Here is a 13,124-nt window from a genome sequence, read left to right on the forward strand (position 1 = left end):
TTTTTGAGGAACCTCCATATTGTTTTCCATACTGGCTATGTGGCTATTATTTTTAAATATCCATTTCTTGTCTGACGTACAAAGGCACAGAGTAAATACAAACAATGATATACATACAAACGCGCTCAAAAGCCTCATTGTACGTGTCTCTCTTTATGTCAAACGTCTAAGCACATGCAGTTTGTGAGCTGGATGAATTTAATATATTAAAATGGTTTCATGCTTTACTGATTTGTGGTATTGATAGTCATGGCTGACAAAAAAAATTACTGACTGTCCTCTTGAAAAATATGAATAGAATATGGCTTGGGTAAAACACGATTAGATTTCAAAGACTATTACTGACACTGAATACAACTGGAAAAAATGTATTTGCTGAATTTACACCTTTTTTATCATATGGACTCAATCTGACTTTCACATATATATTATCGTTTGTTGAAGGTTAAGAATATAGTTTGTGTTTTGAAAACAGTCCCACCATGAAGCACCAAAAAGGGTACCCATCTCACAGACTGCAGCATGAGACCACTTCATTTATTCAAAATCAAGTAGACATGGTTGTTGCTAAGGATGTATGAAACATACATATCTCTGAAGCAAATCTGGCAAAGTATCATAGTGAACAAAATGGCTACTGTCTACCTAATAAGAACACAGACCGATGTCGTCTTTCAGCACTTTCCTTTTCATCATCATTGGTCCTAGTGACATACATTCATGAGGTAGGGTTGATGATGAGAAAATTTATGTGGTTTATCTTCATTTTCCAGCTCAAGGAAAAGAAGTACTTAAGCAACTTATCCAAAGCCACACAGTAAAGCAAAGTTTCCTAGTCTATACAGAGTAGCCCAGTACTTTTCAAAATTTAATTAATTACAAATTTCAAGAAAAATTTTCACTCCGGTATCTCTCAAACATGGACCCACTGCTTCAAACCCAATCACTCACTATAATCCACTAACTAGTTGGGAAGGGCCATGCTATAACTCAACTCACATCTTGGAATATAAAGAAAAGTACAGGTAGGAGTACTCAATAAACAACCAAAAAAGGGAGAAAGTTCCATTTTTCAAGCTGCAGACTGAGGTCTCCTGATGTGTTTCCCACACCAGCCTTTTTCCACTTTGCATGTCAGTCCCGTATGCCTCACTTCTGATTTCTTCCCATTCAGATGGTGGAAAGCAATCTCAGAAAGTGCTCCAACTCAATCAGTGTGCACCCACCCAGACACCTCTGGAGGGGAATGAGCGTCAGCTTCGGACTTGAAGGAAAGGAAAGCCTTGTGCAAACCTGGAATCATCAGCTGCCGGCAAAGGTAGAAAATGACAGAGGAGCTCTTTGGCGTCATAAGGATGCCGTTTAGGGCTACACAGTGGCAATTTCAAAAATGGTACCCTTCTGGACAGAGTGATTTCACCTGCCCACTCAAGTGTCTAATTGAGAACCAGGAAGCAAATTATAATCAGAGAGAATCCAGGCATGAAATTATGAATGTTGTATTTTCCACGGTCTAGACTTTGTCTATGTCTTCAAACAGGGCTGGGGACAAAATTCCCCAATGTTGTCCAACCAAAGATCCACTTGATATTTTGCAATATTCATGGATTCAGTCATTCATTCTTTCATCAAACATGGGGACTCGTGCATATACACCACCATGCATGAGAAATGCAGCTGAGGTTTCTAGTGGAACAGTGCAAGGGCTGGGTTTCCACGCCTAGAAGCCTGAGGAAAGCTGACGGAAGTCTCTTATGAGCAAAGCCAAAAAATGCCTATCCTGGGTGACTATTTTGTTAGTGGCTTTCCTTTTTTGGCCTCTCAATGTTATCTAGAGCCAATATAAAATATTTTCATACAACTGGGGCACTTCTCCTCACCTACCACGTGTCCACCTCTTTACTGATTTTTATTTAGCCATATTTGCTTGAGTTTCACTTGGTATCTATCATGCTCTTTATTCGTCTACTTAGACATCCTTGAAAAATCATTCCTGAATTGAACTTTGATGCGTTATAGAAGCTCACTCATCATATCACCCTTGTGCAAAGTGAAGAATCCTGTATAACCTGAATAATCACCCCGAAATGTGCGTGGCAAGTTCCCGTTTTCATATATCTAATTTTCTCTACCCAGAGCCATCTGTATATAGAGGAACAAATAGCTGGTGAGAAGAGATGATCTCACTGAGAATTTAACTGTGTTATGCTGAAAGAACTTTACCTTTGACTCCTGGTAAATTCTTGTCAATGCCTTTCTTTTCAACATAAATAACGTACCATCATATTTTGTCTGAGTTATTTCTATTCTCTGATGTCAAGTAACTTCAATGACCTAATGTACCACAATAAAATCTTTAAAAAATATTTAGAAGTGGGGGGGGATAAATTAGGAGTTTGGGATTAAAATATAAGCACTACTATACATTAAATAGATAACCAACAAGGACCTAGTACTGTTTAACACTGGGAACCATACTCGGTATCTTGTAATAACCTATAATGTAAAAGAATGTAAAAAGAAGAAAATGTATGTATAACTGCATCACTTTGCTATACACCTTAAACTAACACAACACTGTAAATCAACTATATTTCAAAAAACTTTTTTTGAATATTTAGTATAGGATGCTATGCAGACCAGTCTCCATTAGCTGAGCAACTGCCGCAAACATTTTTATTCTCCGCCCATTCTCTTCTTTCAGATTTTGTTATTACTTTTCCAGCACTCTGTTCTTTACTCTCTCCTCATTACTTAAAATGCCTCTCCCTCCTTCTGCCATGGGACACTTCTCCAGGATGTCACAATTCTCATTACCCACCTGAGTCTTCCTTCCATTTGAATCCTTCACTCTCTCTGATCTCGACTCTCCCAACCCCAGTCCAAGCAAAAAAATCTGACTCCCTCCCTCCCTACTGTTTACCGAGTCCCCTCAGAGCCCTAGGACAGCAATAAACCCTTGATGTATTTTACCATCTACTATGATTTTGCACCACAGTAACTGTAACTAGAAACAGAGACAGAGCCATGGAGTTTTTAAACCCTATTCCAAGTATGAAAATGCAAGTTACCTTAAAATCTATGAGACACAGCAAGTATCTATCATGATTTATGTAAAATACAACATGTGATGTAAGTTATATAATCAAATCCGAAGTAAAATCACTTCTGTTTTTATTACAGTATTAATTATCTCTAAATTTTTACTTTACTATTTAGTTCGTATTATCGCCCTGTCAATGTTACTGCCCTTACAGTAGAACTATTCATCTGACTGTATTACATGTATATAAATAAGGCTTTTCACTACCGTGCCACTAACCATCAGAACAAAAGACTATGTCATCAAGTCATTTTAATGGTCAAAGATATCAAAGCAAGATTTTTCTAATTGTAGTTTTTATGGAGTACCAGGAAGTGTTTCAAATTACCCCAATGAGTTTGGGATTGACATATACACACTGCTATATTTAAAATAGATAACCAACAAGGACCTACTGTATAGCACAGGGAACTCTGCTCAATACTCTGTAATAACCTATATGGGAAAAGAATTTTAAAAAGAATAGATACATGTATATGTATAACTGAATCACTCTGCTGTACACCTGAAACTCACACATTGTGAATCAACTGTAATCCAATAAAGGAGAAAATTTTTAAAAACCCGCAAATTACCCCAAATTATTGCATTTCAATAACCCTGACTTCCCAGTAGCTATCTCATTATTCTAGTTATACACACAGCCAACTTCTCCTTCGTAAATATTTTAAATCAGATGCTCCCAACCAAATTGAATGGGGAAACCATGTGTCGTGTTAAAAACTTCAGTAGGAAATGTAACAGTGATGGCCTACCACGAGAAGCAGAAAGCTGAAATCACGCTGCATAAATACACTCATACAGGAAAAAGCACTGATTAGTCCATATTTAGGACAGATTGATCTTGTCATACACCAAAACAATCAATATCAAGACACTGTAATGACATTTTGCAAGGGACGTTGATTGGGCATTTCTGTGTTTATTTCACTGAAGACTAGAGGGGGAAGCAGCAAAACAGTCAGAAGAGTATTTGCAATGCAATTAGGGGGGGACCAGCACATCTGAGTGTATGCCAGACGCAGGGGCCTCCCCTAATTCACACAGTCCAGCGTCTTAATGGGGCGCACAGCATCGAACTGCACTTCCTACAGTTTGAAAACTTTTGTCAGTTAACTAGATGTTTACCGAGGGCCTCGCTTCGGCACTCAACATCCCGGGTACGCCATCCAGCTCTCTGGACGCACTTCCAACACCATCTGTCACTTAAGCTTCCCCGGATTCAAAAATTTCAATTCAAACTAATCTACTCGGCACTCAAACTGAAGCTATAATTCAAACTTCGACATGAAGCTTGAATTCCTTTTCAGTGTTCTTCAACTTTGACCCAGCTCCCCCCGCCCCGCCTTCGCTGAAAAGGGCCAAGACAACAGCCCAGCAAGTGGGGCAGGCAAAACAGACCTCCTTTGTTCACTTTTGTCCTTTCAGCTCCCTATTGAGGTGAGGGACTGAAAAGCCGCACAAGGCTTTGGAAGGCAGCAGTGCACCAGCTCCAGCCATCCTTCCTCAAAGACCACAAAACTCCAGGACGAAACTCTTGGACGAAACACAGTCCATTTTTACCTTAAGGCATAATGAATGGAAGATTAGTACATTTCCCTTCCCTTTCCCTTGAGAGAGAATCTGTTAAGGGTGTTTAACAGGAGTTTATAATGCTCGTCCAAAACGAACGCTGTAAATCACACCATTCAAAAAGCCAAGGGCATTGGAAAGTGGCATGAAATTAGCTTTAAAGTTGAAATTCGGAGAAAAGATCACTCCGTGCTGAATGCATCTACTGAATTTTTTGAATGCTCTCAGCCCACTTGAGAAAGACAAATCAAATTCATTGCATATTACACAGTAGAAGACCTCCTACAGGATTCCCTCAAATGGCCTTGGGAATATATTTTCCTGGTGACAGAGGGTTTTGAACCAATACACCACGCACATCAGAAAACTGAAATATACATATGAATATGGATGTATATTCAAAATATTCTTTCCAGCTCTTCCTATCATCATTTAATAAGAAGAATTTTTTGGACTTTTCTGGCGGTCTGGGGGTTGAGACTCCACGCTTCCACTGAGGGGACTCGGGTTTGATCCCCGGTGAGGGAACTAGGATGCTGCATGCTGCGCGGCACGACCAAAAAATTTAAAAAAAAAGAATTTTTGAAAGTATCATTTTCCTCTGACAGTAACTGTCATTTTCATTCTCCTGTGAATTAAACAATGCCTTAGCATGGGACAATATGGAACAAAATCAGGGAACAACTAAGACAAGATAAGGTTTATTTGTCATTCCTGTTTTTAAACGGAATAAGCCACTTGGACAGTGTGTACAGCAGATGAGCATTTATAGATTCCCTTTATCACTGGCATTTCTTATATTCACTAGTTTTTCAGTCACTTGAAGGAAACCCTGTATCAGACTTTTAAAAAATTACCTTTTTCTCGTTTGAAATTCCAAACTTGTAGGCCAGTAAAATAGGTCAATGAAGCTGACACCGTATCTTTTTTATTAGCTCAGCTAAGCAATTATAATTGGGTGGTGAGAGTTTATGCTGTCATCTTTGAAGATTCCGTGGCGGGGAACAATGTCCGATGCAGACTTGTAAATGACAACTTGGGCACATCCCTAAATAGTCAATGTACCATATTCCTATCTGTTCCCAGATATGAGGCAAATGTGCTCTTGGTCTGGGTTAAAATAACAATGTCAAATTTTCCGGTAAAATAAAAGCATACTAATATGTAATCTAACCTCCAAGCAAAATCACTTAGCACAAGAGAACTACAGACATACATACTGTAATTCCACATTTTTTTTTTTTTTTTTTGCGGTATGCTGGCCTCTCACTGTTGGGGCCTCTCCCGCTGTGGAGCACAGGCTCCGGACGCGCAGGCTCAGCGGCCATGGCTCACGGGCCCAGCCGCTCCGCGGCATGTGGGATCTTCCCGGACCGGGGCACGAACCCGTGTCCCCTGCATTGGCAGGCGGACTTCTCAACCACTGCGCCACCAGGGAAGCCCTAATTCCACATTTTAAAAAATATCACATGAATGTGTGTCACCAAGGCTGGCTTCTCCCAGACTTTGCACAAAGTATGGGGTCAATTAACACTTGTTAGGAACCACACATTTCCTTATTAATAAAAATTAAACCAGTAAATTAGAAAATATTGTGAATGGCTTATTCATAATATACACAGTATATTAATTTATACCTTTTAAAAGTAACAGCTACAGTTCTTTACACCCACAAGGATGGCTATTATCGAGAAAAGAGAAAACAAGTGTTGGTGAAGATGTGGAGATACTGAACCCTTGTGCATTGCTGCCGCAAATGTAAAACAGCACAGCTGCCATGGAAAACAGTATGGTGGTTCTTCAAAAACTTAAAAGTGGAATTACTATATGATCCAGCAATCCTACTTCTGGGTATATACCTAAAAGAGTTGAAAGCAGTGATTCAAAAAAGGTATTTGTACACCCACATTCATAGCAGGAAAAAGTGGCAGGTGCCCAACTTGACAGATGAATGAATTATAAAAACATGGTGTGTCCATACAATGGAATATTCTGCAGCTTTAAAAAGGAAAAAAATTCTGACACGTGGATGAGCCTTGAAGACCTTATGCTAAGTGACTTAAGCCAGTCCAAGGACAGATACTGCATGATTCCATTGTATGAGGTATTCAGGGTAGTCAAATTCATAGAGACAGAAAATAGAAAGGTACTCAGCAGGGGTTGGGGGACGGGGTGGGGGGGGGGAACAGGGAGTTACTGTTTCAATGGGCGCAGAGTTTCAGTTTGGGAAGCTGAGAAAAGTTCTGCAGATGGACAGGGGTGAAGGCTGCATAACAGTGTGAAGTACTTGATGCCACTAAACTCTACAGCTAAACATGATTACAACAGTAAAGGTTATGTTATATATATTTTGTCACAGCAAAAACAGTAACAGCCAAAAAAAAAATCACATTTTCTACAAATATATTGCATTTGCTTCCCCATTTAGAGACGACCTGATACTAAAGATGTCAGAGCTGCTATAAACCTGGAAGCAGAGCCATTCCCATGTCTTCCTCATGCAGCCCTCCCCTTCACATTTTAAGAGGGAAAATAAACATTCATCAGTTCCTTCTGGAACATTTTCTTATTCTTAGAAACTTCAGCCTCTGATGCCAATAAAGACGCTTTCAAACTAAAGGGGCTTTTCATTTGCCTGGGTGGACAAAGGGTTAAATAAAATAAGCCACTGGATTCTTGCCCCTAGCATCCCTGGAGGCTAGGAGTGTCCTACCTGCTCCTGGGTCCTTACCTGGCAGAAAAATTCTGGGTTCCTTCGGGAGAAGCATGAAACAGAAAAGGGAAAATACATCTAACTGTATTTAGTAATTTCCAATCATTTGCAAATCACTTCCTTTTCAGCAACCATCTCAGCATCTGAAGGCTGACCTAAGGCAGTCTTTGGATGCAAACAGACAAAACTTCCTACAGAAGAATACTTTAGGAGCTCTGTATTCTAGCTACATTTGTTATGGGTTACCACACTTCTCAGATGGGAAACGTTCTTTGCAAATGGGGATGAGACTCCAAAGGCTGCTGGCAGAGGCAGCAAATCTGTACTGCTATGGACTGAATTGTTTCCCCCAAAATTCATATGTTGAAGCCCTAACCCTCGAAGTGACTGCATTTGGAGATAGGGCTTTTAGGAGGTAATTAAGGTTAAATGAGGTCATAAGGGTAGGGTCCTAATCCAACAGCATCAGCGGCCTTCTAAGAAGAGGAAGAGAAGGGAACTCTCCAAAGATACAGGCTGAGGAAAGGGTATATGAACACACAGGGAGAAGACGGCCATCAGCCAGCCAGGAAGAGAGCTCGCACCAGAACCCAGGCTGATACCCTGATCTCAGACTTCCAGACTCCAGAACTGTAAGAACATAAATGTCTCTTCTTTGAGCTACCCAGTCTATGGTATTTTGTTATGGCAGCCTGAGCTAACTAAGACAAAGACCTTCTGACTTCAAAGTGAGAACATCAGAGGGAAAAAAAGACTGGCATCTCGGTGGTTACCCTTAGGGGAGAGTAATGACTGGTGGAAGCCACAAGAGGGCTTTCTCTGACATTCACAATGTTCTGGTCCTGGATTTGGGCACAGTTACATGGGGTATTCAGTCTGTGCAAATTCATCAAGCTGTACATTTATATGTGGAAAAAAAGAATCTGTGTGTGTAAGTGTGTAGCCATAAATGATAAAACTGGAATTAATCTCCCCGAGGGCAGGAACTCTGCTTTGCTCACCACTGCAACCCCAGTGCTTAGAACAGCAGGCCATGCACTCAGTAAATATCTGTGAATAAATGAACGAATGAATAAAAGTATCTCTATACCAGAAAAGCTTCCTGAGGGGTTCCATTAAATAGGTCCTTTGTACATACACTACATAATATCTGCAGATTCTAATTACATTCAATCAATTAGGCAAGGAAAACTATCCTACATGAAAGAATTATTTGAAATGAGTCTTAAGGAAATTTCCTACAGCCCAAGTGTACACGTTCTCAGCACGCGCTCCCCCTTCTGAAGCACTCACAGCCAATGTGTTGTCACATCTGCCTCACCGGAAGTACCGTTTCCGAAGATGACTTGCTTTTCATTTACTGTGGCTACTCCAATAACAAAAATGATGTGTATTAAGGAGACTGGCCTACAGTCCAAGCACCTCATCACTACCCTGCATAAGACAGCTGGGTGACCTCTCTGAGCCCCAGTGTATTCATTTTGAAACCCAAAGATTTAGGAACAATGTTTTCTGACAGCTCTAAAATTCCTGGATTATGTGAAATGTTTAGCACCTTTCCTGTAATGAAGTAGAAAGCAAGCTGAAAGAAAACCATGAGTCAGCAGGATTAAGAAAGCAAAATGAATTCATTTTTCCAACCGGTCAGTCAATTACAATCATTCCAAAAGCTATTCCAGGAAGAGCTGATTTCACTGTCATTCACACTCTTGTTTCTTTTAGTTAACATCTTTATAAATGCACCCCAGTCATATACTTAGGATAGCTAATGCTTTCCTAAGATTTTATACTAGGGTCTTATTCAAATTCAACATCCAATAGGAGGAGTAAAGCTGCTGCCGTCAAAAGAATCTATAAAGGAGATTCAGGGCTGGGGACCTGCAACAGAAATGTTTGCCAAATCGAAATATTTGCCTTTTCTTAAAAAATAAAAAAGAAGAAGTTCTCTCAAAAATTGTGATGTGCCAGGAACCTCTCAGCCTCTCTGGAATCGCAGGTGGCTCTAGTCACTAAGAAGAGCCCAGTGACTGTGGTTGGATTGTGGGTTAACAGCCAAGTACTTAAAAGCTAGCAGGGATAAAGGAACATGTAAAGGAACTGAAGGGCAATACAGGGCAATCAAAAGGCTATTCCACAATACAATTCGCTGAATTACAACACTGCCTGCTACTGTGAGGTCTGCAGGGGCCACAATTAAATGGGCTCACAGTATGTCCCTGATTTCTGAGCACTGGGTGGTTTTAGGCTTCCTCTAAACTAATGATACGCCTCCAAAAGGCCACATTTTCACAGCCTTGTTTGGCCAAAAAGCGAATCCTTGCTTCCTCACTTCCTAGCTATGTGGCCTTGGGAAAGTTACTCGACGTAAGTCTCCGTCTCCTAATTTTTAACATGGGGTTGCTATGGAAACTGATATGATAGCTACATGTAACATGCACAGCGGCCCAGCACCTCTGACGCGCTCAGAAAATGTTGACTATCATTACCATTAAAGTAGAAAGTATCCAATTGCCTAAATCCACTTCAGTACTTCTGGAAGGTCTCATTTACTTCTGAGGTATTATGACAATATTTTAATAACAGGGCATGGTTAGCATAAAGCAGTGGCAGCCAACGCAGCCTAGCCTCCTTGTGTACGTTTGTATTCAGTGGCTACCTTGTTCCTTTCCGGATAGCCCCAGGGGGAGCTCCTGCCCCAGGAGAGTTGCTTCCTGCCCCATTACACTCTCCTCCGTCTCTGCTTGCTAAAGCCTCGGGCGGGGAAGGGCCCTGCCCCGGATACTCGCACCTCTGCGCCTTAACCAAGCGGGAAGGGGACGAAAAGAACGCTTCGCTCCTCGGACAGAGTGCTCCGCGCCGGATGTAGCCTCTGGCTGGAGCTGCTGGTGCGAAAACGACAGGAGAGAGGCGGGGTGGTAAAGACACGCCACCGCTCGGCGGCCCCCCTCCTCGCCGGCAGCTGCACAGGGACGGCCCCCTAGCGTGCGGGGAACAGAAGATGCTGCCGCGGGCCGGGAGCCGGGCGGGAGGGAGGCGACCCGGAGGGGAGGACAGTGGCCTGCTCACCAGCCCCTCCGGACCCAGGGAACCCTCCGGCGGTGCTTGCTGCCCAGAGTACACGGCTCTGGGAGAAAGAGCGCTCCCGGGCTCCCAAGACCACGGCACCCCGGTTCCCCCTCTGCGCACGGGCAGATGCGGGCAGGGAATGCCTGGGCTCGCTAACCGCCGCGGACCCGCGCGCTGCGGCGCCCACCCGCACGGCGTGCACGGGGCCGGAGGCAGCGCGCGGCGCAGATGGCGCTCGCCGGGAGATGGATGCGCCTGAGCCGGCAGTGACGGGCGGCTCAACACAACATCCCCGGGAGAAGCTGTTGCCAGATCCCACCGTTGGGAGCCTGGGAAGGGAAGGGGCTCTTCTGAGTCAGCCTCAAGCCGCGGCGTGCCAGTCCCAACAAGTCCCAGTCCCGCGAGGCCGGGCGGGGCGCCGGGACCCCGGGGACCCGCACCTGTAGGGCCGACAAAGACCCCGGAAAGCCCCCTACCTACTGCTTTCGGGGTCTCTTCCGTCCTCCATCCCTTGTTCCCCGAGTTCTCTCCAGGCCGGAGAGAGTGGAGGTCGGACCGCCCCTGAACTCCGGCGATCCGCGCAGGTGTGAGCGCATCCGAACAAAGCCCACGCCCAGATACGTCCTCGGGGACCGGAACATGCACACGCCGGAGCGCGCTGCCCAGGCACCTGCGCTACTCGCCCCGCCGGCCCTGCGGCTTGACAGCCCGCGCCTTCCGCCTCCCTGCCCGGGAAGCCGCAGTGCCGGGCCCCAGCAGCCTCTCCAGGCCCAGTTGGCCCCAAAGCTACCTCCAGGCAGGGCCTCCCGGAAAGCGGGGGGCACGGATGCACAAATTGGCCAAGGGCTGGGGAGGTGAAGGGGGCCCGCCGACGCCGCTGTATCTCAGCCTGGCCCGCACAGGGCTGCGGTCCCCTCCTCCCGCCCGGAGCCGGAGGGGAAGGGAGTTGGCTGCCAGGTTGCCCCTGCGGCAGGGAGACCTGGAGGGGCGCTGCGAAGCCAGGGTGTTCCGGTGTCCCGGCGACAACACAGCCGCCCCCCGCGCCCTCCTCCGCTCCAGCCGTCGCCCCCGAGCTGGACCGAGTGTCACCGCCAGCCGCGCGTGCGGAGCTACTCACGTTCTTACGCCGCGCCCACCACTCGGCCCACGCGCAGCTGCCCGCGACCCCGAGCACCGGTGTAGTCCGTCCCCGACGCAGCTGTGGCCACCAGCAGCCCCGCGCCGTCCCCTGCGCCCGCGCGGCTCAGGCTCCGACTGCGGCGCGCGTCAGCCGTCGACCCGAGCGAAGCAGGGTTGGCCCTGCGCCCGCGCGCGCCCCCGCCGCAGCGCCCTCCCCGCGCGCGCCGCTCTCCCTCCGCCCGCCCCGCCCCTTCCCCTCCGCGCCGCCCCTGCTGCTGCTGCGGCGGCGGCGGCGGCGAATGGGCTCCGAGCGCCCGCGCCTCCGGGGGCTGGGTGGCCCCTCACCTGAGCGGCCGCGCCACCACCAACCACGTCATCCAGCCAGCGCGTGAGGGACGGAGGGCGGGAGCGTGCAGGGAACGAGGGTGGCTGGGGTCTGGAATTCGGCTACAAGAGATGTTCCAGAAAATGGGTGGTTTTGAAATGTCACTCTCGTGGTGCTGGTTTCTGTGTGATGTCTGTGGTCTCCCACCGCTACACCTTCTTTTAAAGCATTTAATTTCGTCGAGACTCACCAGTTGGGATGGTTGAAATTGACGTCTTTTTGTTTTGCTTTTAATTTTTTGGCAACTCTTCTTTCCAGGCAGCCTCCAGAAAGGGAAGCTTCAGCGGTCTATGCGCGGTGGGAGTTGGATCTCTGGTTCGAGAGAACAGGATTAGTTCAGATTTGATTATTTTCAGATTTGGGAGTGTTATGGAGAATTATTTGAAATGTAAAAAGAGAGTTAAGATTTTCTAAATGTGTAGTATTTTAGCAAACACACTGGGGCCGCAAGTTTCAGGCTCCGGAGTGAGGTCTGCGCTGTATCCTAGCTGATGTCCAAGATCGTTAGCCTGATAACTCATCCTCAGTCATCTACTCTGGTCTGCAGCCTGACCTTCCAGGGCTTCTTCCCAATCATCAGGCATCACCTGACTTGATCATTTGACCATTTACTGCAGGCTCCAACTCTCCCTCCCCTCTGCTGGAGCCTTGTTTCCTTCCTTTCTCTAGTTTAATTCAGGAAGACTTCTGTGGAACCCCGCATCCCCTCTCCTCATCCCCAGGCTCCAGGCCCTGTGTTAAGGCGGGGTTCAGGAATAAAAAAGGCACAGGGTCATCCTTCAAGGCGCTGACGACTCCTCTGCTCTGCTCCGACTTCAGTGTGAACTTGCCACTTCAACCCACAGCTCCATGCATGCCGGGGAGCAGCCTTCTTTTCTGGCTCTTGCAGACGCCATCATCCTCTCCTCCCACCAGTTCCTGAAACAGTATTGGGATCTCTGGCTACTGGGTCTTTGCACAAGTTGTTTCCTCAGTCCCATTACTCTTCTGATCCGGGTCCTCAGCCCACCTCCTGGGTACCTCTCACCTCTCAGTTAATTTTCCAAATCCCCCTCTAAATTATTTTTATTAAAAAAAAAAGAATGTGATCATGATACCCTTACTTAAAAGTCCGGTCTGGTCCTCTGTTGCCTATAAAATGAACTCCAGAGCTTCTAGCACATTCC

The 13,124-nt window shown here is 45.7% G+C and overlaps 1 protein-coding gene across 1 annotated transcript in view; it reads right to left on the bottom strand.

The window, feature by feature from the left end:
• LOC132524355 (uncharacterized) overlaps positions 1 to 12,854 on the bottom strand; it is a 188,302-nt gene extending 175,448 nt beyond the window's left edge. The window contains exons 1-3 of the mRNA XM_060156190.1: positions 12,789 to 12,854; positions 11,919 to 12,020; positions 11,572 to 11,708 (exon numbers count right to left, since the gene is read on the bottom strand). Coding sequence (XP_060012173.1) covers positions 11,572 to 11,708; positions 11,919 to 12,020; positions 12,789 to 12,854 — 305 coding nt within the window. The remainder of the gene's footprint in view (positions 1 to 11,571; positions 11,709 to 11,918; positions 12,021 to 12,788) is intronic.
• Between the last annotated feature and the right edge of the window lie 270 nt (positions 12,855 to 13,124).

The sequence above is a fragment of the Lagenorhynchus albirostris genome, chromosome 8 (assembly GCF_949774975.1).
Source record: "Lagenorhynchus albirostris chromosome 8, mLagAlb1.1, whole genome shotgun sequence".
Lineage (NCBI taxonomy): Eukaryota > Metazoa > Chordata > Mammalia > Artiodactyla > Delphinidae > Lagenorhynchus > Lagenorhynchus albirostris.